This window comes from Rissa tridactyla, chromosome 8, assembly GCF_028500815.1.
Source record: "Rissa tridactyla isolate bRisTri1 chromosome 8, bRisTri1.patW.cur.20221130, whole genome shotgun sequence".
In the NCBI taxonomy this organism is placed as follows: domain Eukaryota; kingdom Metazoa; phylum Chordata; class Aves; order Charadriiformes; family Laridae; genus Rissa; species Rissa tridactyla.
Window position 1 is genome coordinate 21,143,838 of NC_071473.1, and position 20,702 is coordinate 21,164,539.

Genomic DNA, 20,702 nt, shown 5'->3' on the forward strand with positions numbered 1-20,702 from the left:
GGCAGGTATTTTGGTTGCATGGTCTTCAGAGCTCACAAAGGAAAGCAGGACTGATCAGCAGCAGCTCTGTGCCTGATTAGGCTGGATTAAATGGGCCAGAAATGATAGCTCTCAGCTCCCTGCAAGCCTTGGCACTCAGGTGAGCATCTGAAACACCAGAACAGGGCATCACTAGAGCAGCTGAGAACCAGCAGACTCCCCACACTCAGTCAGCAAGTTCCTGCAGTCAAAGCGCTGCCAGTGTGTCCCCAGGATGATCTTCAGGCCTCTTTGCCTTTTCCAGCTGGACCATCAGCTATGCTTTGCTCCCCATCTGGGTTTGAGTGGAACCTCTCGAAATACCAGCTAAGCCTCCAGACCTGCTGCTTCTACTGATGCTCTGACCCACCCCAAAAGGACCCCAGCCAGGCTCGAATGGCAGCCCCAAGGGGACAAAGCCAGACTGACTTACAGTATCAAGAAACATGCTCCTCCCAGTCCTCGCTCCCTGCAAAGCTCTTCTGGACAAGATGGGTGAGATGAGGAATCAAGGCCTGGTGCTCCCAGGATGCAGCTGTGATGAGCTAACTCAGAGCAGCTGGTTTGAGGGGAGCTGACAGGGAGGTCAGAGGGGCTGCAGGAGAGGGTCTTTGCAGAAGGCACTGAGAAGTCATTGCACGTGAGCATGGCTGAAGTGCTACTGAAGAAGGTGGTTGGCTATTATGCACTCAAATATGTGACCTGATGTCTGTTTCCCTGACCCACAATGGTCCTGGGGGCTTCCACCCAGTGAGTGGCACAAGGATGGCCACTACGAACCCCATCGTGGCAGCAAAGCACCACCGCCAAGTGTGTGCTGGTAGTGAGCGGCATGGACCAAGGTGCTCACCGCATCCCTTCGCTGACAGCTCAGGAGTTCAAGCCCAGGGTGAACAGCCCAGGAGCATTCCTGCAGCACTCACACCCCTCCTGCAGCCCCAGGGCCTGCTCTCCATGATGACCACAGTGGGGACCCATGAAGACCCAACACTGCAGAGTGCAGATGTGACATGAGCACCAAGCTGCTGAGTTCTGCTATCAATACCCATCCTGGCTCCTCCATGACTTCATTTTGCTTTGCAACAGCTTTGCCCGGGCTTCAGCTGCCGATGCCTCTCCCCTTTCTGCCTCCCCACCCCCTGCCATCCCTTCCAAGCAGCTCTTTATTAAAAATGCTAATGCCAGCATTTTCTCCCTGGGCTGCCCGTAAATCTGCTAGGAGAATGGGGCGGGAGGAGGAGGTGGATGGGTGGTTTGGTGAAAGGATCTGAAAGAAAGAGGAGCTTTTTATCTGGCTGTCCTTCAAGCTCACAAAGCCGAGGCACACAGCAGGGGATAGAGAGAGGCAGACGGGGGGGGGGTGAAAGATAGAAAAAGGAGTGGGGAAAAAAGAGAAAAAGAGGGGAAAAAAGACTTTAAGAGGAAAAATGCTGTCCTTGTCTCATCAGCGTGTCCCCAGCTCCTCTGTGGGGTGGGGAGTGGATGGTGCATGGGGATGGGACAGGAGGAGTAAGTGCATGGCCAGGGAGGGGGATAACCGTGCACAGAAGAGAAGATGCACCACTGGGAAGGGAAGGGAGGTGGGAGAGGAGGGCACAGGCTGTTGTGCTAATTTTCGTCCTGTGCTGGAAAAAACGGCTGCAAGGCTGCAGGGTGGAGAAAGGGGTAATGTGCCCTGCATGGGAGAGGGGCTGGGGTGGCCCCTGCTTGACAACTGCTAGAAGAGGATGAGAGTGTCTAGCCAGACATGGTCACCAAATTGCTTTAAACTGGCCTAAAACTTCCCCATGCTGGGGTGAAGCCCATTACAAGTTGACAGGGCATGCTGATTAAGACCCTTTAAGTGCATACTGTCTGAAAAGGGCACCCAGGCAAGAACAGTACATGAGGATGGGGAAAGCCATGGGCCATCACATGATGATCTAAGAGCTGAGATGAATAAGCACAAATGCAGGCAGGTAGCAGTTTATTAACTAAAGGCAGAACAAGCTGATTTGACTTTTGGTCGAGTCATATCACGAAGTAACTGCAGGAATTTGGTTTGATGAGCAAAGACGAGATAGGGTTGGTTGGATTGCTGGAAACTGCTTCCTACCTGGGAAATATTAGAGTAAGAGCTGAAGAGCAGCTAATTAACAATGCATATCAAAGTAGGAAGACAGACTGTGAACACACAAACAGCACCAGCCAGATTTGTTTAAAACAGCTGAAAAGCAGCACAAAAAAAACAGCTGATCAAATATATCTGCTACCCATGATCAAGAAGATCTTATTTTTTAAAAAACTGATGAAGATTTAGGGACTGGATGCGTTGGGTAAAACATGTACCGCAGAGACATGGATCTCAGCATGGTACCCAAAATACACTGCCATCACCAATAAAGTTCAAAGATGAGCTCGCCCACCTGAGCAAAATTAGATGCTGCTGAGTAAACAGACACAGATTACAAGTCAACCCTGATCACTGTAAATAAAAACAAACCAATGGCAAACTTATCTAAACCAAAGGGTTGAAATGAATTTTCAGATAAAAACGCCACCCTAGGGAAACAAAAGAGGTTGTAGCCAGACCACATCACTCCAGATCATCCCGAGGGATTTGGCAGAGCCCCCATGTCCTGCTTTGTTGACTTCCCCTTTGCTAAGAGCCAGCACGGCTTCTCTGGGGACTGATCTGCCACCTGGCTTGTGCTACCTGTGACTGCAGTACATCTCTCCAATATTGGCAGGGTTAGCAGCATATTAGACAAACAATGGTCAGAAATGAGTCAGGGACAGTTGATCTCCCCTTGGGATTGGGGGAGAGAGTAGAGGATTTGCAGACATCTCTTTCAGATGAGCCTGTTGGGTAAGTTAGGCAAGAGCTGGGAGTGAGCTGATGAACGTGACAAAAGGCAGCGTGGCCTGGCAGCTCAACCTTCACCTCAAAAAACATAAACGCCAGGTTATTCAGTTGAATGGGCTTCGACAAGATGGTTCTGGTGGACCAAAGAGAGTTGGCCCCCACAGACATGACCCTGTGGAGGCCAAGGGTTCACAGGGGACACCTTGGACAGGTAGACAAGACCTCCACCATCAAAAGCCCTTGCAGGCAGAGCTGCACCAAGCAGCACCTGGATATGAGGAACAGATCGCAGTGCAGAAAAAAATCCTCATTAAATATCAAGCTGGCCTCAGCATCACAACGCTTAGTGTGGACAGGTTTTCAAAAGCCCTTATAAATAGTGGACGCTGCAGGCAGGGATGGTTGAGTTAAGCGTGGTTTCAGCTGCTACCATTTTCTGAAACAAAAATCTGACAAGTTCAATGAAGAAACACAAAATGACCCTGGTTTCAAACAGCTCAAGAGATGAGCTCTGAAAGGGCAGCACTGAAAAAGCCCCAACACTGCAAGCGTCAGAGCCTCTCAAGAGCCCAGAGAAGGGCAGGACTTTGACAGCCCCACCATGGTCTAAGGCTGTGTTCCATCGTGGGGAAAAAGAGATCTGCTAGGTTCCTCTGCACCAAACAGAAAAGTATGTCGGAAATGCTGCTTATAATTTGTCATAGCCAACTTTGGTATATAAGAAGAGACCTAAGACAACACGTATCCTGGCCAGGTGTGAACACCATTGCAGGAGGAAAGGCAAAGGCTCAAGCATGAGCATGGAGCAGGTTCCCATAGGGGCATCAGGATGGAGCTGGGTCTGAAAAGTGGCCCCAAATCCCCCAGAGGAACGAAGTAGGTCTTGAGCACGTTTCAGGTTGGCATTGCTGAAGTTAAAGCTCAGTCTGGAGCTGTGAATGGGTCCAGAGGGCTGCAGGAATGGATTTGTCCTTCCTGCCTTGGCTTCTCTCCTGCTTGTTACTGTCTATATTTTTTACAAATTCACCTGAAAGAAGCTTTTTCTCCACTTTCCCTTCAGATGATGGAGCAGCTAGATCGGGAAGAAGCTAGAGAGGAGCAATGTGCATTGGAGGAAAATTGTGAAGCTGCAGTCCCATGCCCAGGAGCAAAGGAAAAGCAGGGGGGAAGGAAGCAAATGCTTCTCCACTTGTCCTTATCACTTTTTACTATCTGCCTCAATAGACAAAGTCATTTGCCTTCTTGGCAGGATGGTGGGTCCAGCACACTGATGGTAGCTCTGATCAAGGTACAGGCTGGCACCAAAGCCATGTGTGGCCATGAGTGTCCGTGGGCTCTTACCAACCCACTGGGACACAGTCCTAAACCAAACGCATCCGGCAAGTCCCTGGCAGGGGGAATACCCCCTCCCATGCTCCGGTCCCCATCACTCAGTGCCCCTTATTACATGGGTACAGAGGGCCTAGGGACATCCCTGTCGGACATTTGCCCCCTGGGGATGAACAGGGCAAGGAGCTGTATTTCTGCCTGTATTTTCCCACCCCAGCAGTGGTACCTTGCAGTGATTTTGGGACCCTGAACATGACACTCAGCATGTCCCAAGCACAGGGCCACGTGTCTCATGAGCACCACCCTGTCCCCAGCCTGGTTCAGGGCACCCACAATGACAGCCACCCTTGTCTCCCACAGCCAGCGCTCCACACTTGGTTTAATTGCTAAGTTGCTTTTAAAATAAATAAAAAATAAAAAAAAAAACAGAGAGGAGGCCGGGGACAGAGCAGTGGTGCTCTCCCTGGACCCCAGTTCAAAGGGACACATCTGGGGCCGGCCAGCATGGGCAGCCCCCTGTGGCTGCCATCCTCCGGCGCAGCAGCACAGCTGGGGAGCCGCCAAGCCCAGCCTTTGATGATTTTCTCTTCCCGCTGTGAAGACTAATGACTTCAGACAGGCCGTCCTGCCACATGTGGGTACGCCAACACTGTGGATCCACCTGTGGCACAATGAGATGAGGGGGAGGAAAAAGGGGGTTGGAGGTGCCAGTGCACATGAGGCCTCTAGTTTTGGGGGTGTCTTGGATTTCTGCACACTACCTCCGGCCATCCCCAGAAGTCCCCATCTGCGTGTCGGAGACCTATGAGCATTAAGAACCAGACGGAGCATTCCCCGAGGGTCACAGAGAGATGGGAATGTTTGGGAACCTCCACCAAATTGCGGCAGAAACATCAGAAAAATTTTCCTTTGTACTTCCAGAGGTGTAAAGCTGTGGAGCAGACGATGACTGCTCTGTTCCCTTAGGCCGTGGCATTGAAGCATCTAATTTGCCCAATTTTCAATGGGGTGTGCCCACCCTGCAGCCGTCCCTCCTCTGCCAGGGACGGCAGCCCAGCCTCAGCCCTCCTCCCAATGCCTCGCACACCCAAACCAAAAGCCCCACGAAGTGCAGGATGACAAGGAGAGTGCCCGCAAGGGGCAGAGGCGCAGCCTCAGTCCTCTCCAGTGGGAGCTTACTCTGAAACCGAACAATAGCCTCTTCCTCGTCACCTCTGATTATTTCAGAGAACAGAGTTCCTCACCTCCCGCAGACCTGCTGCAGAGCCCAGCTGCACGACGACCTTACAGTTCACCAAGATTTGTCACAGCCCTACTACACCGGTGCTGAAGCCCAGCAACTTGTGCAAGGACAGTACAAGCCTGAGCACGCTGTGGTGGGTGCACTTACCCCTGGTTCGTTCCCCACTCATTGCGGATGCAGAGGTGCTTATGCACGGGGTCCTTCATGTAACCTTCATAGCAGAGACACTCACCTATGGAGAGAGGGCGTGACATGAAGGACATGGGAGGACAAGGCTTTCCATGCACATCCCTGTCGAACCCAGTCTGCAGCCACCCAGGGAACCTGGCAGCTCCCCTCTCGCCTGTGGAGCAAGGTGAGAAAGCATCTTCCCACCAAAGCTGGGTTGAGCAGGCAGAGGTGAGCTCCCAAACTCACCCCAACAGCCTGACCACCTACCGGTCTCAGGGTCACACTGGTGCTCGCAGGGGTCGAGGAGGCGCCGGGCACAGAGATCCAGGGCCCAGGGCCCACTGGAATTTTGCTGGGAGAAGAGGATGACCTGCGCGGGGTTCAGCCAGTCACTGGCATCCAACTGGCTCCCCTCCAGCAGGATGAACCGGCTCCCTGCCACCAAGAGGGGAGTCAGCGGCAGCATGTCCCCCATGATGGTCCCCTCCATCCCATGATGGATCACTCTATCCCATGCCCATTCCCTTCATCCTGAGATGGTGTCCTCTGTCCCGCAACAGCCTACTCTGTTCCACAATGTGCCCATCCCCTCTGCCTTATGGTGGCCCCCCCTGTGCCTGTCTCCTCCGTCCCGTGACAGCCCCCTCTGTCCCACAATGGCCACCTCCATCTCACGCCTGTCTCCTCAGCCCCACACCTGTCCCCTCTGTCCTATGCTGGTGTCCTCCAACATGACAGTCACCTCCATCCCACAATAGCTCCCTCTGTCCTGTGCCCGTGCCCTCCATCCCACATCCATCCCCTCCATCCTGTGATAACCATCTCCATCTTGTGCCTGTCCCTTCTGTCCTGTGCCCATCCACTGTGTCCTGCACTGGTACCCTCCATCCCATACCTGCCCCCTCTGGCCTGCACCCGTCCCACCTCTCTCTTCTCCAACATTCCCTCCTCCTCTCCATTATAACTCACAGAGCAGGGCAGGAGGGGGAAGGATGGCAGGGGTAGGACCACAGGATGCTCACCATCAGCAATGAGGTGCTCAGGGACGTGGAGGGTGATCTTGACAACAAGGGGGCAACTCATGTGGGAAGAGCACACAAGGCTGATGACACAGCTCGTCACACTGATGAGGGTTAGTGTGGTCTTGTTCACAGGGCTTCGGGGTGAGCCCACTGCAAAACACGAAAGAACAGTCAAACCTGAGACCCGAGGGGTCCAGGAAGATCTGGGGTGCAGCCAGAGGATCTTGGGGTGCAGAGACCCTGGTCAGCTCCATGGAAATCCAGCATCAATCCAATCAAGAGGAGTTGCTGTGGATTTTCGAGAGCATGAAGCAGCCTTTCCTGCAGCAGCCTCTCTATCCTACCTGCTGTGGCTGGGGTAACCCTGAGCCCCCACAGCCCGGGCTCTCCTGCACCCCTGCACTGCCGCACACCGAGACCTTTGCAGCCGCAGGACTTTAAAGCAGAGGAGAGTTATGGAGAAGAAAGGTAAATGCAATATCCTTGTTTTTTTCCTCTCCTTCTCAACGCATCTCTTGGGTTGATTTTGCCATGACAACAGCCTCCTGGATGCCTTTGAAAAAGCACCGAGAGCCCTAACTGCTCAAGACACACAGGTCTTTGACTTTTCATCTCTTAGCTGAAGAAGCTGAGTGGAAAAACCTGGCTGGGGGCTGAGCTATCCCCTGTGGAGACAAAGCCTGAACTGGCCCCCTGGCACCCAGCATAGGTGCTGGTGGTGAAGGAGACGGCTCCCACGCCCATCAGTCCCAAAAAACCAAGGCACCGTCCAGAGAAGGAGGGAAAACTGACAGAAATTGTCCTCTCCAGGGGAGGAAACCTCCCAAAAGGATGGTGCAGGGCAGTGGAGAGAGACTCCTGCCCAGGGACCAAGCCTGTCTCCATCCTCCATTGCACATACAGCTCATATGTGCATGGTGCCAGAGCGAACCCACAGCAGCGCCGTGCTGAGCAGCGGCACGGGAGCTCAGGGGCCAGCCTTTGAAGCATGTTACTCATTAATACACACCAGAGCTTGGCAGAAGCCTTCAGCAAAGAATCAGAATATATTTCATCTCTGCTGAGAAGCTCCACTGGAGAGCAGCAGCAGCCCACTGCGGGACCAGGGACTGGCACCTGCCCACAGCAGCCCGTATCACGCCTGAGTTTCTATCTTTTGCCCATGGAAAGTCTCCGAACACGGAAAGTCGAGGGCAAACAAGGCAAGAGGGGACACAGCTCGCTGCCCACCTCCATGCCTACACCCACCTCGGCTGCGCCTCCGGCTCCGTGAGGGGTCTGTGTAGAAGGTCAGTTGGGGATCGGTGTCCGCCTCTGTCCCCGAGTCCCCCTCGGGGTTAAGAAACGCTGAGCCGGCTGCAGGGGACACGAAGTGTGGTCATGCATGGTGCTGGCACCGTGCCATCCCAAGCTGCCGATCCTAGATCACCCCTTCAAGGGCAAGCCTTGCCATGAAGACCAGGATCCAGGTCTACAGGGCACAGCAGGGACAGCATCTTCTCCCCTTCCCACCATGCACGGCCATGCTTCTTGCCACAGCTCCCATTACCTTGCAACTTTTCCCCATGGCTGTGCTGGTATCATAAAATATTTACCATGGCCAACACCCTCTGCGTCTTTGCAACCAACCAACCCAACACCATTTGCATCCTTGCAGACACCACTTCTTCTGCTTCCTCTCACCCAAACCCTCCTTTCCACACTCTCGCCCAATTTTCTATTCTCCTATTTCTCCATTCCAGGCCCTATTTCTCCATTCCAGGAGAGGGTGAGTTGCTGGAGCATGGGTGGAAGCCCAGAGCACCCCATCCACCCAGGGGACACCCCTACCTCGCGCTTTGTTGTTGATGCGCTTGCGCTGGCTGCTGGAGGTGTGGGACAGCAGCGTGGCCTGCTGGTGGTTCGAGTCCACGGGGCTGGTGGCAATGATGTTGTCCTTGTACTTGTTCATCAGGGACAGCTTGGCGTTATCACTCCCTGACCAGGAAGAATTGAAGGCAAAATCTTTCAGGGATAAAGGCTTAGAAAACGAAGGGAAGCGAAAAGGAGAGAGATTTCCTTGGATCCATCTCCAGCATCTGCATGAGGCAGCCAGGGTGCTGTGGCCAATGGGCCAAGCTACCCTGAACGCACATTCACAAGCTTCTCAAAGCCTGAAGGGGACCAGGACCTCCACAAAGCTACCCAAAAGCTGAGATTTAACATTCAGCCTCTCAGGGAACTTCTGCATACCCAGGTCTGTAAAGAAATCCCTGGAGAGCTTTAGGAACCACACCATGGTCTTCCCAAATTATGTCTAAGTTCAGAAGGCTTCAGTTGGATGGTTCAGTTGGTAATAGGGCCAACAAGCAAGTGTGTTACAAGCCTTGAAGAAACCCTGCTCGTGATCAGAAGACAGCGTTAACTCTGAATTATACTGATGACAAGTATAATTTTGCTACTAAAAACCTCAGCTAAAGAAGACACCAGAAACGCTGGGATACAGAAGGGAATTTTAGGAGTCACCATGAGATAGCTCAGAGGGGACACCATTCTGGTTCTCCACCAGGCCACAAGAACTGTAGCCCTTCCCCTCAAAGCTCCACCCAGCATTGTCCCAGCCATGTTCCACTCAGCAGGGACTGCTCTCAACTGGCTGCAAGGTCTCCCAGCAATGGAAACACCTTCAGAGCACCACCAACACCTCACAGGCAACAAAATCCCAGAGAAATGGGAAAATTGATCAAGGGAAAACATGTATAGAATGATGGAGACAAGACGAGTTGGAGGGGACAGTCCATGCCACCCTGTCCCATCCCCACCTGGTGTGAGGTCCATGCTGGCCTTCTCATTGCAGCCCTGCAGCGAGTCCAGGGTGCGGGTGACCTGGCTGGCGAAGTCCTCCCCACCATTCATGCACTCACGCTGGAGGTGGTGCCGCAGGTCGGTGATGTCGTACTCGTAGCCATCCAGGATGGGGGTCTCGCGGATGCTGAGTGTCCCGCTGGAGTTGTGGCCCTGTACGCGGGCATTGCGCAGGCTCTCCCGCCCGTGGCCTCCAATCAGCACCGAGGGGATGTAGTGGATCTCGTTGGCCGCCTCGGCGCTGGCGCTCTTCTGGGGCTGCGGCACCCGGCGCCGCTTGCACCACCGCCGGCGGGTGTAGAGGATCATCACTAGGCAGAGGATGGAGAGCAGCAAGGCAATCATCCCTCCCTGCGGGCACAAACGCAAGCGGGGCTCAGCTGGTGATCAGCGCTACCCACCCCGGGGATGCTCCGGGGTGGCCAAAGCAAAGGACTCTTATCATGCCGGTAAGAGGGAGCTGGCACACGGAGCACCCGGTGCTCGCCAAGTGCTCCCGGCTGAAGCCTGCCTCTAGCTGGACTGGCTTTGAAGTCACCACCAAGGCATAAAAAAGCAGCATTTAAAGCAGAGCGTGTTTTGTTTCACACTCCCACAATGTGTCTTTGAAAGCAGAGATCAGATTTATTCCAGGCAAACGCTCCTACAGGCAACTTTTTCTGACCCATTTCCAACCAGTTTCAGTGCTGTCACTCTCAATCTTGGGAGATTTTCCCAGGGTATCCTGCAGAAATTGCAGCACAGATTAAAGGAGATCAAAGCTTGAGACAGCTGGATAACCGAAGCGTTGTTTGGGGAACGCCTGGGCAAAGAGACTGAAAAAGCTCCTGCCCCGCGGGGACACCCCCAAACTGCACCTAGCCCTGCTACCTTGTCACTGTCTCCAAGGTCACCCTCCTGCAGAGACACAGTCACTGCACACAGATAGAGTCGGTGAGATGAAAGTCCAAGCTAGCCCTTTATGCCCAGTTTGATAATAATAATAATAATAATGATAATAATATAAAGCCGTGTGCGGAGCCAGCTAAGAGCTCCATGTCCATCCTTGGCTCCGGTTCCCCTCCTCTTTTCTATGCAATAGATGATCTTGATAAAATAAAATAATAGCAATAATCTGCTCCATTAGGACAAAACATTAAGGGAATTATTGAATGAGAAGTAGGAAAGGCAGCTGGAAAAGGAGCTCTAATGGCCATTACGGTTTAATCCTGTTTTATTCCCAGGATAATGGAGCTGTGATGCACCCCCCCCCAGCCACCTTCCAAACTTTCTTTGAAAAAAAAAAAAAGAAGAAAAAAACAAAGAAACTCCACTGATTAAGGAGACAAGCAGTTCAGCGGAGGAGGGGGCGCTGGCTGGCACATGGCATCTCTCCGGCCAGGCGCCTGTAGCCGTGAGGACAGGAAATCTCTTGCCAGGGCTGAAAACAAGCACTGGATTCATGCCTGGCTACGCTCAATCTGAGTTTTTTAGTGGTAAAGTCAGGGCCCAGTTCTATACCACGTTCAAATCCCTTTGAGTTCCTCCGATCCATAAATAAGTGGGGACTATCACCATCCACACCGGAGATGGCCTCCCATGTTATGGCTCTCCATCACCCCAGGGAAGGATCCACCTGCAGATGGGGTGACGAGCAGGTGGGAGTAATAATAGAGAATTCCTGGTTTTCCTTTCCCATATGCACGTTATATCCCCCAAACACCAGAGAGCTCTGTGCTGGTAAACAAGGAGCTTGAGCCAGGTGGACGCCCATTGGCTTAGGACTGCGGCTGTAGGTTCTCAAAAAAGACCTGTTATTGAATTAAAACTGAATTTCTTCTGCCACGATAGTCTGAGAGCTCAAAATCTCCCCAAGGAAAAGCAGCCTGTGGCCACTTGAGATTTCAAGAGGCTCTGAAAGGAGGATGAAAACCAGCAATGGAGTCCCCTCCACCCACTGCTCACTAGAGGGGGTCAGGGCACCACCTCAGAACCCTGGTTCCACTCCACGGGAGCACAGAAATCCCATTCTACCTTCATCCCCCGCACCCAGCACTCATACAAGGGCTGCAAGAGGAGCCCTGAGCTGGACTGGCACGGGAGCACTTCTCGCACGGTCAGATCGCTGTCACAATGCATACAGTCCCTTGCTCGCACTTTTCTTGGCAACCACATGGGAAAGAAAGAAAATCAGCCTTGAAAACTCCACATGATCCTGACTCCTGGCACAAAAGCCAACCTCTATTTGTTCAGGCCGTAAGGATGTCGCCAGAGCAGAGCTGAGAGTTATGGGGAAAAAGGGGGAGAGGGAGGATTCAATCTGTATTTACATATTTTGGGTTGAGAGCGATGAGTTGCAGACATCGTTTTCATCACCTCAATAATAAACCTTTTTTCAGGCACTCCTGTCTCCATCTTGGTATTCAGTGGTGCCTATGAAAAGGCCACGGTGTCAGAGTGTGGCCACCCTCTCTTGAGGTGATGCACCCTCTCAGGAACAGGTGGGAAGAGGCAATGAAAAGAAAGGAAACGGTCCAAAATGTTTTTTGGGGCTGTGTTTACCAGTGATTTTTTTTTTCTTTTCTCGAGACTAATCAAGCACAAATGATGGAGGAGAAACCTGGCCTGGGGCTGCAATCTGGAAGAGCTATTGACGCTCTCATTAGGGTAGGCACCATTAAACAGCCTGTTTGCAACCTCCTCAGCAACACATTGTCTCCAGATAATTATCTTCCAGTGGCACAAAAACTGTCAGATTCTTCAGATTTTTTTTCCAACTTAATAAAAAAACAACAAACTAACAAACCACAGATCCACCTCCAGCACACAGATCTCTGTCTCACCCTCCTTTCTCTGCCATCAAAACCTTGTCCCCCGTGTTTCTGCAGGGCGGAGGAGAGCTGTGCAGCCTCTGCGCTGATAAAAGCAGCGGTGACAGTGCCTAATGGCACCATGACACCCAACACGCACTGGAACAGCAGGCACTGGGCACCATTCACAAGGCAAAAGGCTCCTGACAAAGTCAATGTGGACTAACCTCAGGTTAAGGTGGTTGAGACCTTCAAAGGCCAGCACTCCCTGGGGATAAAGGCACCCCTGCGAACATATTTGCAAAGCGATACAAACTAAGGGAGCGTTTTAAAGCGGCTCAATGCTAAAGCACCCTGCACACAACATCATCCAGGCATCTTAACCAGCTCCCGACGGTGGGCTCAGCTCCCCATCCTAGTACAGCTGGAGCCAGACAGGGAAATATATGGCTTTTCAAAAGCCCCTCTATTTTCAACAGGTTCCTGAACATCTAAAGGGGCTGCCTTCCCATCACGTACCATGACAGAGATGTGAAGGATCCTCAGCTCTTCCTCCGCTGACTCAGTCTGGGGCTCATCCGTGGGGTCAAAGCCAGGCAAGTTGGGGGCCCCATCTTGGTGGTGGATGTGGAAGAGCAACGTGCCATTCTCCAGCCACTGCTGCCGCCAGCGCACCAGCGGGATGTCATCTGTGTTGCCTGATATCTCTGCAAAAGCAAAGCTGGTCATGCGGGAAAGGTGAAGGAGAGGGGCGATGGGGGACATTCACCTCTTACAAAAAACTGGGTGGAGGGACAAAGGGACACACACCAGCAGGCTCCCTCTGGTCACCTCCTGCCAGCACCATGTCTGCCCCTATAATACCCACAACCTGAAGGGTTAAAGCAGAGTAAAAACGTATTTCTGGGTAAAATCCAGATGTGGGCCCTCCAAAAATCCAGATGTGGCGCAGGGCCAGAGCACTTTCTGACAGCATCTTGGGGCCCGAGCCAGGGAGTCTGGCAGCATCCATCTAGCCCTAATTTGGATGGGTTTCACCCATGTGCTTTATGTTAAACACAGCTCCAGCCATGGGGAGCAGAGGGTATAGGACAACTTCTCAGCAGCACTAGTGGGATCGTTGGGACCATGTTGCAAATTATTGCAGGCAAAAAATATTTCCCATCCCTTGTGAACAGAGAAACAGGCACGTGGCTGTGATCACACTTTCAGCTCTGGCTCTGATTGAGGTTTGTTCAGAGATTTTCAGTCTTCAAACATTTTTTACAGCTCCCCACACAGGACTCATCCCTGAGATCCGCAGATGTACCTTCTGCCCAAACACTCCGACTTTCCCTAAGTACCTTTATCTTCGGTGTTTGGGGGCAGTGGGATGGATGGACAGAGCTGGGCTGAGGCATGCCAGCACCAGAGGACACCCAAGCAGGAGGAGCAGCTGAGGACAGGGACACAACACTTGCTACGGGACACTAAATGCTGAATCACACCAAATTCACCTGGGTGACTCCAAAATTTCAGGGACATCCTCTGGCTGGATTTTAGCAAAAGGGAGGGCGACACCAGCACACCCCTAGGAGAGATGGGCACTGTTTTAACCACCACCTCCGCCTCGGACCAGATGACCCTGGTTACCACCTCAGATCCCCTTGATCTCGGCCATCCGCTCGAGCCTGCCATTTGCCCCTTAGTTATTTTTCCTGAAAATATAAGCTTCAATTGCATTTGTTGGAATGACCGGTAAAAACGTGATGAGCTTCCCAGGGTCGCGCAGCTTTCCTTCCTGTCTCTGGCCCGCGGCAACGGTCCGGCCGGACCCCTTCACTCCATCCCATTTGTAGCCGTGTGTTTTGATGGCAATGGGAAAGAGCCTGGCTCACTTTGCAAATTTTGTTTGTTTCATGCTGCACTCAAATGAAAACTGGAATTCAATTACAGTGCCAAAAAACAACATTTTAAATTTACTGTTAATTAATTTCATTAGGCTGCCTTGAGTGAGCTAGCTACCAGAGAAGGGGGTAGGGTGTGTGTGTTGGGGAAATCTGTATCAGGAACCAGGTTCATCCTCCCAAACTGATTTGATTAATCAAAAGAAACATTAGCCACAGCAAGCAAATTGGCAGATTGTTTCTGCTCAGCATGGGCCATATTTCTGGCGGTAATCAGTGCGCTTCGAGTGTCCCAAGCAGAGGGATGCTGAGCTCTCCTCGATGTCACCGGGAAGCAAAACCGAGAGGAGTTAAAGCATCTAGGAAGCCAGAAGCACTTTTGAAATTCCCTCTAACCGCTGAGCTGCATGTTTAGGCACACAGATCCCCTTTGAAAAGCTGGTCTTGGGAGCTGGGAGGGTTTGAAATAGCAGACCTCCTCCTCTCCCACCTGGTCTTTATTCATGGGCTGAAAGGGAAAAACAAGCTTTCCTGCTTCCCCAACTCCCCACGGCTTCGCAACTTCAAATGAACTAGCTCAAATGGAAGAAAATATTCTCCCCGCACCTGCCTGCTAACGTGAAATTAGGAGTAATTAAGGCAAGAGCTTTTATGCACAACGGGAACTCAACATACTGACATTTGGAAAAATGTAAATACCAGCATTTGCTCCATTGTAAAGACTGAAAATAATAGATACTAAGTATATGACATTGTGACATTTAGAAAGCTAGAGTTAAAGATGTTTTCCCCCTGATCTGACATATCATTGAAAAAGCAGCACCCTTCAGCTCATTAATATTTGAGGAGAATTCCTTGATGGAAGTTATTTAAATGATTAATAGATTATAGTAAATTTAAGCCTTAAAATAGGTTGTCATAATTTCAAATTTATTTAAACAGGCTTATTTTTAAAATGAAAAATATATTTCTATAAAAAATGGATTCTTATTTTAAAAAGAGTGCAATCCAGCCACAGAGCCTGAACATGTTATCCTCTCCCACCAGACACCACGACATGACTCTGCGGCTGCACGGCACACAAGTCCAAGGTGCTAGAAACAGAGGAAGACACCCCAGAAATCAACCCCCATCACCCCAAACCGGTAGGCTATGACCCCTGCATCACACCACAGGACAAGGCTGCTCTGCTGCCTCTGGTGCTGCCCTGGGCAAAGGCTCTTAAGGCAGTGCCCACATGAGAGAGCATTATCCTTGGACCTCCTCTCCTCAAGGGTCTTAGTAACACTTCAGCTGCTCCTATCCCGCTGCATTTCTACTTGAAGAAATTACACATATAAATGCTTTTCTGTGCCCATGAAGTTCTCCTGGCATTTAGTTCAAGGAAGACCAAGACCACGCTTCCTTCCTAACACAGCTCTCTCATCTCCCAGTCCAACATGTTCCACTTTTATCTTTGACTCGCTCTCCAGGCAGACACCTCGTCCCCTGGTGGGAGATGCCACGATGACCCATGTAGCCAACTGGGGGCATTTATCTCAGTACCATGGGCTTCAGCTCTGCAATGGGGCTGGTGGGTGCCAACCCTGCCAGGCAGCTTGTACCATGGGGCCAAGAGACCCCAGAGGAGGTGGGAAAGTAGGTAGAAAGCCAAAAGAAAAAAAAAAAAAAGAAGGGTAGGGGTAGAGGATAATTTCAAGTTCAAAGTTTGAAAGATATTGATGATAGGCCTGGTCCCTGCATGGCTTTCATTAAGTCCTTGGATATGAAGCCATTAGCACTAGTATTAACTTCTTGCACCTCGGTTAAAAAATAGCCTGCCTGAGTCAGGGGTTAATAACAGTAGGAGACCACTAATTAGGCTGTGCCTCGTTCGCCTGGTATCAAACGTGGCCCAGGTCCTTCATATCTACAGGAGCGGCAGCCTCCAAAGACCCTGGCTGATGCTTTCAACATAACGGCCGCGGCTGCTCCCCTCCCAGACCATCTGCAAGGGGAGGGAAGGGAAAATGAAAGGTTGTAGGGGACCAAACCGAGGAGAGGAGAAAAGGAAAGTCCAGATAAAGTTGCTGGAGGTGGGTGGGTTTATACGTGCTTCATTATCAATCATCCCGAATAACACCATTTCCCTGGGGACAGCCGTCCAACCCAAAGCAAACACAGTCCTTCTGGAGGCAACACCTCTGTGTGTCCCAGTTTTAGTAGGCAACACCTCCATCACAGCCCGATTTTCCACCTGAGCTTGTGCAATGTCAAAACTTCAGCCCCTGAGCCCAACACTGACATGGACCTACTCCCACATCCTTATCTCCCTGCTGAGACCCAGCATTGCGGCCGGATGGAAAGCACACACAGAGAGCAACTCTCCTTAAAAACGCATGCCAGCATTTTGACGAAAAAAAAAAGAACGACAAAACAATTTTCCTTTCCATTTGGAAGCGTTTTGCACTAATAGACACCTATGATTAGTCAAATGAACGCTGCCATAATGCCAGTCTCTGCAGACTCATTTCATACAGCATAGCACAAATTTTGACTTGGACTTATATTTCCTCGTTAACATTTAAACCTGGCTTATTTTCCATCCGCAACCTGACTGTGTTTTTATTAAGTTCCCCATTAGCGGAGGCTTTTGCTCCACGTCTAAACATCACACTTCCTTTAAAGGGCTCTAACCCAGCGAAAGCAAGCCCTGGCCTTGCACTCCCCCAAGGGTCTCCAACCTCTAAAGTAACTCGGGAGACTTTCCCACCATGAGCTACTTGCACTCTGTGTTGTGACCTCAGGACTTGATTCCTGTCAATCCAGATGTCAAAACGCATGTCCTGATATTTAACTCGTTTTTACTTTGGAGATTTTAGTGCCACATCTTTCACAGGATAACACCCATGTTTTTATGGGCCCATTTAAACAAGTCACATTCATCACTGACTGTCTATATTTTATTTGCAATTTTTTTTCCTGTCTCAAATCACGGGTAGGAAAACCAGCTCATTCTGTAGGTTCAAGACAATCCAGCTTTTCCGTACCAGCCAACACAAAGCTCACTTTATCTATTAGGAACCTGCTTCACAGGAAAAAGCACCTTGGGCAAAATTTCCAGAAGATCCATAAACATGGGAGAAGCTAACGGATCAAGAAAAAAGCACCCGCTGTATCTGGAGCCACTCTCTGGCTAGGTCAGAGAGATCACCCCACCACGATGCCTGCACGTGAGGCTGGTACATGTGAAGCCATTAGCTGTCATAGCAAGGCTGACAGCTAACCGCGTTTCTCCTTGAAACGTAGGGTGCATTTGCTTTTGGGAAGGTCACCAAGGAGTTCATTTCAAAGCTGTAGCCACACTTTAGCCTTGAACTGGGATTTTTGTTCTGAATATGCCGCAGCCTTAATTCGTCCCTTTCTTTAACAACAAAACCCTCCATCACCCTGGAAGTAACATTGTGCCGCATGGCCATTTGCAGAGCAAAGGACACTGATTCATCATTAATGGGTCTGAGTCGACTGGGTTTGCTCTGCAGCTGCTGACCTTACAACATGATGTGCCCCATTGCCCCGCTCTTCCCTGCAGACCCAAGGACATGCCCAACTGCACCTGTGCAACATCACCTCTGAGGTTATTTTTCCACCGCCTTTGTCAATTTTGACCAAAAGCTGGGAAAAACAACAAGCAGGCTGGGTCATTCACTGGTGTCTGATTTTCACTCCTGTTTTGTCAGTTTGGTCCCATCTCCCATAACCTTGAACCACAGAGGAGATGTGGGAAGAGTGACAAATCCACCTCCTGGACCAACACTAGGGAGACACGGTCATGTAAAAATAAAAAACAAAGCCCCACACCATGACAGTTAGCAAAAGCAAAATCAAGAGGATGTGTGACAACTTATGAGATGCAAGGTTGAATTTAAATCCCAGAAAGGACCACATTTGTAGTCGATATCTCACCCTGCAATGCCATCACATCACCTCTTCCAGAGGGAAGCCAGGTCTCCATGGAAAGAGCCCAAATGATGGAGAAGCTCCCAGTCAGCCATGGAAAATTACTGCCCTAGCTAAATCACCTCCCAGCAAGTTGGAGAGATGGAGAGCATGAACCCCTCAGCCCAGATGGTCCTCACCTATGAGCATCAGAGGGACAGCTGTTGAACTCCACGAACACACCAGCTATCACTCAGAAAGGGATGAGCAACCAGAGGAGCAAAACTTGGCAGAGACTGCAATCTCTTAAAAAAGCTCTTGTGCATCATGGAAATTATAGACCAGTAAATCCTGCTTCTGCCCTGGACAGTTTGTTAGAGGAATTGGTAGGTGCGTGGGTAAATATGGGTCGCTCAACACTGTAAGCAGTAGATAAGGGTGATCCGGTTTGATGGACTCATTTCAAAGAATCCTTGTCAAAATCCACCCTCAAAGTTTCCCAAAGCGCCAAAGTGGAGTTGGGATAAGAGGGAAAGTCCTCTTAAAGCCCACCAGGTGGAGGAGGAATAAGAGGTTAGTTTTCAAAATGAAAGGAGGTTACCAAGAAACCCCATGGAGATCTTTGTCAGGACCTTGGCTGTTCAGAAACGCTCTGGAAGAGGAGGCGAATGACAAAGTTGGTCACCAACACTAAATTTAGTCTCCATAAAGCTAAAGCTGTGAAGTGCTGGAGGAAAGTGGGTGAGGAAAGTGGGCAAGGAAGTGGGCAGGTGAAATTCAACTTTGGTGAATGCAAGCTGATCTCGAATCTTGCAAGCAGTATTCAGGTCAGCCATCTCGTAACAGAGGAGGCAGAGCTAGCAAGGTTTGGGGTCGGGGTGGGGGAGTTCAAGGAACATGAGATGTCTCAAACGGCTTTGTGGAGAGGAAAACTAACTGTGTTATGACCCCTCAGCAAGGAAAACAAACAGCGGAGCAGGGACATGACAAAAGCCTATAAAATCATGAAGCCAGTAGGGAAGCGGGAAAGGAAATGTTTATTCACTATTTCTCACTTTGCAAAAATTAGGACTGTGAAAACTAACAAAAGGGTCTCTTTCATCTACCATAAAGTAGGAAAGCACTGAAAAAGGAACCAAATTCAGGGAAGACAAAGCCGCCAGCAGCTATCGAGACAGACAGCCTAGAGGCAAATCCCAGTTTGAGAAATCCCTGTGGCACAGACCTCAGCAGTAGGGAAAGGACCAAGCTGCGTTTTTAACATTTTTTTTTTCCCCAAGTATCAGTTACTTGCCACGGCTGGACATGCCGAGGGACCACAAACCCACTGCACTCCACGCTGCCTCGTGTCTTGGGGATGGTGGGGGGCTGCAAAGCCAGCTAGGTGCTACCCACACCACCCTTCGAGGATGCATCCCACCCCAACATGTCCCTTCAAGAGTGGCTGAGCCTGCCTGCTCCTCCAGGCACTGCATCACTAGGGGAAGGAGACCCCCAAGGCAGCTTCCTCCCATTGAGACAGCCTCTTGCCACCCACCAGCAACTCCCCGCCTCCAAACCCCAGCCCTCTGTGCCATCAGACCCCACCGACCCAAGATGCCTGCCAAGATTACCTTCAGCTTTCCAAGCCAGCCAACGATTTTCATGGGGAGGCAAAGGGCAATTTATATCTGTCGCGGGCTGGCAGGGAAGGTAATGGCCGGCCACTCCAGCCCATCTGCCAGGCACTTAGCAAGACATCGGAGCATATCGTACAGGCGAGGTCAGGAAGCGGTGCTGGTGAGACAGGCAGGGGAAGCGGGGGGATGCATTACAGCGATGACATGGACTTCACTTCAAGGGTAAACTTCAGCCCGCTCCTGCAGACTAATTTGTTTAAGTGCTTGTTGCGCCAAGGCCAAGAGGTCAGGCGAATTAGACATTATTTTGGCGTCCTCGTGCTCGGCACAGGAAAGGAGCACAGCCGCTTGTTCCTCATCCCCTGGGGGGAGAGACAGGACCTGCCTGTCTTCTGGGGTATGGGAGAGATGAGGTGGCCCTCCCTGGGGTGAAATGGGATCAAAATAACCCTGTCTGCTCTCCTGCCAACAGCAGAACCAAGAGTTTTTCCAAGAAGTGGTCCTCCTCATCCACCTACCTCTTCTGTAGGGACCAATGCTGGTCTTGGGGGCAGGACAAATCCTCATAGGTGGCCCCATACCAGGAGGGAGAAGGTAGGCATGGGCTACTGCCCAGTGCAGCCTAATGTCATAAGTTCTTCGGTGCTTAGTAGCTCTTACCTGTTTTCAAGCTCCATTTTCAAGTTTGTGGAGAGGCTTTGAAAGACAATGGGCAGTCGGGGAAAAAAAAAAAAAGGAAGGAAGGAAGGAAGATGTAGAAGGGGAAAAAGTTGACTGTGCATCTTAAATTTATCACTCTTGAAAGAAGAGCTTGTCAAGAGGGCCAGAGACCAGCCAGTGCGTGGTGATCAATGGGAGGACTTTTGGGTCTAGTCAAGCTTGTTTCATATTTACAGGAACTGAATAGAGGCATAAATCTGTCGCTGCCTGACGAAAATGGAGGTAATTAAAACTGCAGGTGTATATAATTGTCACATTGATGATCTATATAAATCAGCGGAGCCAGCAGAGGCACAAA

At 50.9% G+C, this 20,702-nt stretch overlaps 1 protein-coding gene across 1 annotated transcript in view; it reads right to left on the reverse strand.

Moving 5' to 3' along the window:
• Positions 1–20,702, reverse strand: part of ASTN1 (astrotactin 1) — a 53,871-nt gene that overhangs the window by 19,011 nt on the left and 14,158 nt on the right. The window contains exons 2-8 of the mRNA XM_054211938.1: positions 12,781–12,968; positions 9,430–9,823; positions 8,459–8,605; positions 7,877–7,984; positions 6,629–6,778; positions 5,874–6,041; positions 5,583–5,667 (exon numbers count right to left, since the gene is read on the reverse strand). Coding sequence (XP_054067913.1) covers positions 5,583–5,667; positions 5,874–6,041; positions 6,629–6,778; positions 7,877–7,984; positions 8,459–8,605; positions 9,430–9,823; positions 12,781–12,968 — 1,240 coding nt within the window. The remainder of the gene's footprint in view (positions 1–5,582; positions 5,668–5,873; positions 6,042–6,628; positions 6,779–7,876; positions 7,985–8,458; positions 8,606–9,429; positions 9,824–12,780; positions 12,969–20,702) is intronic.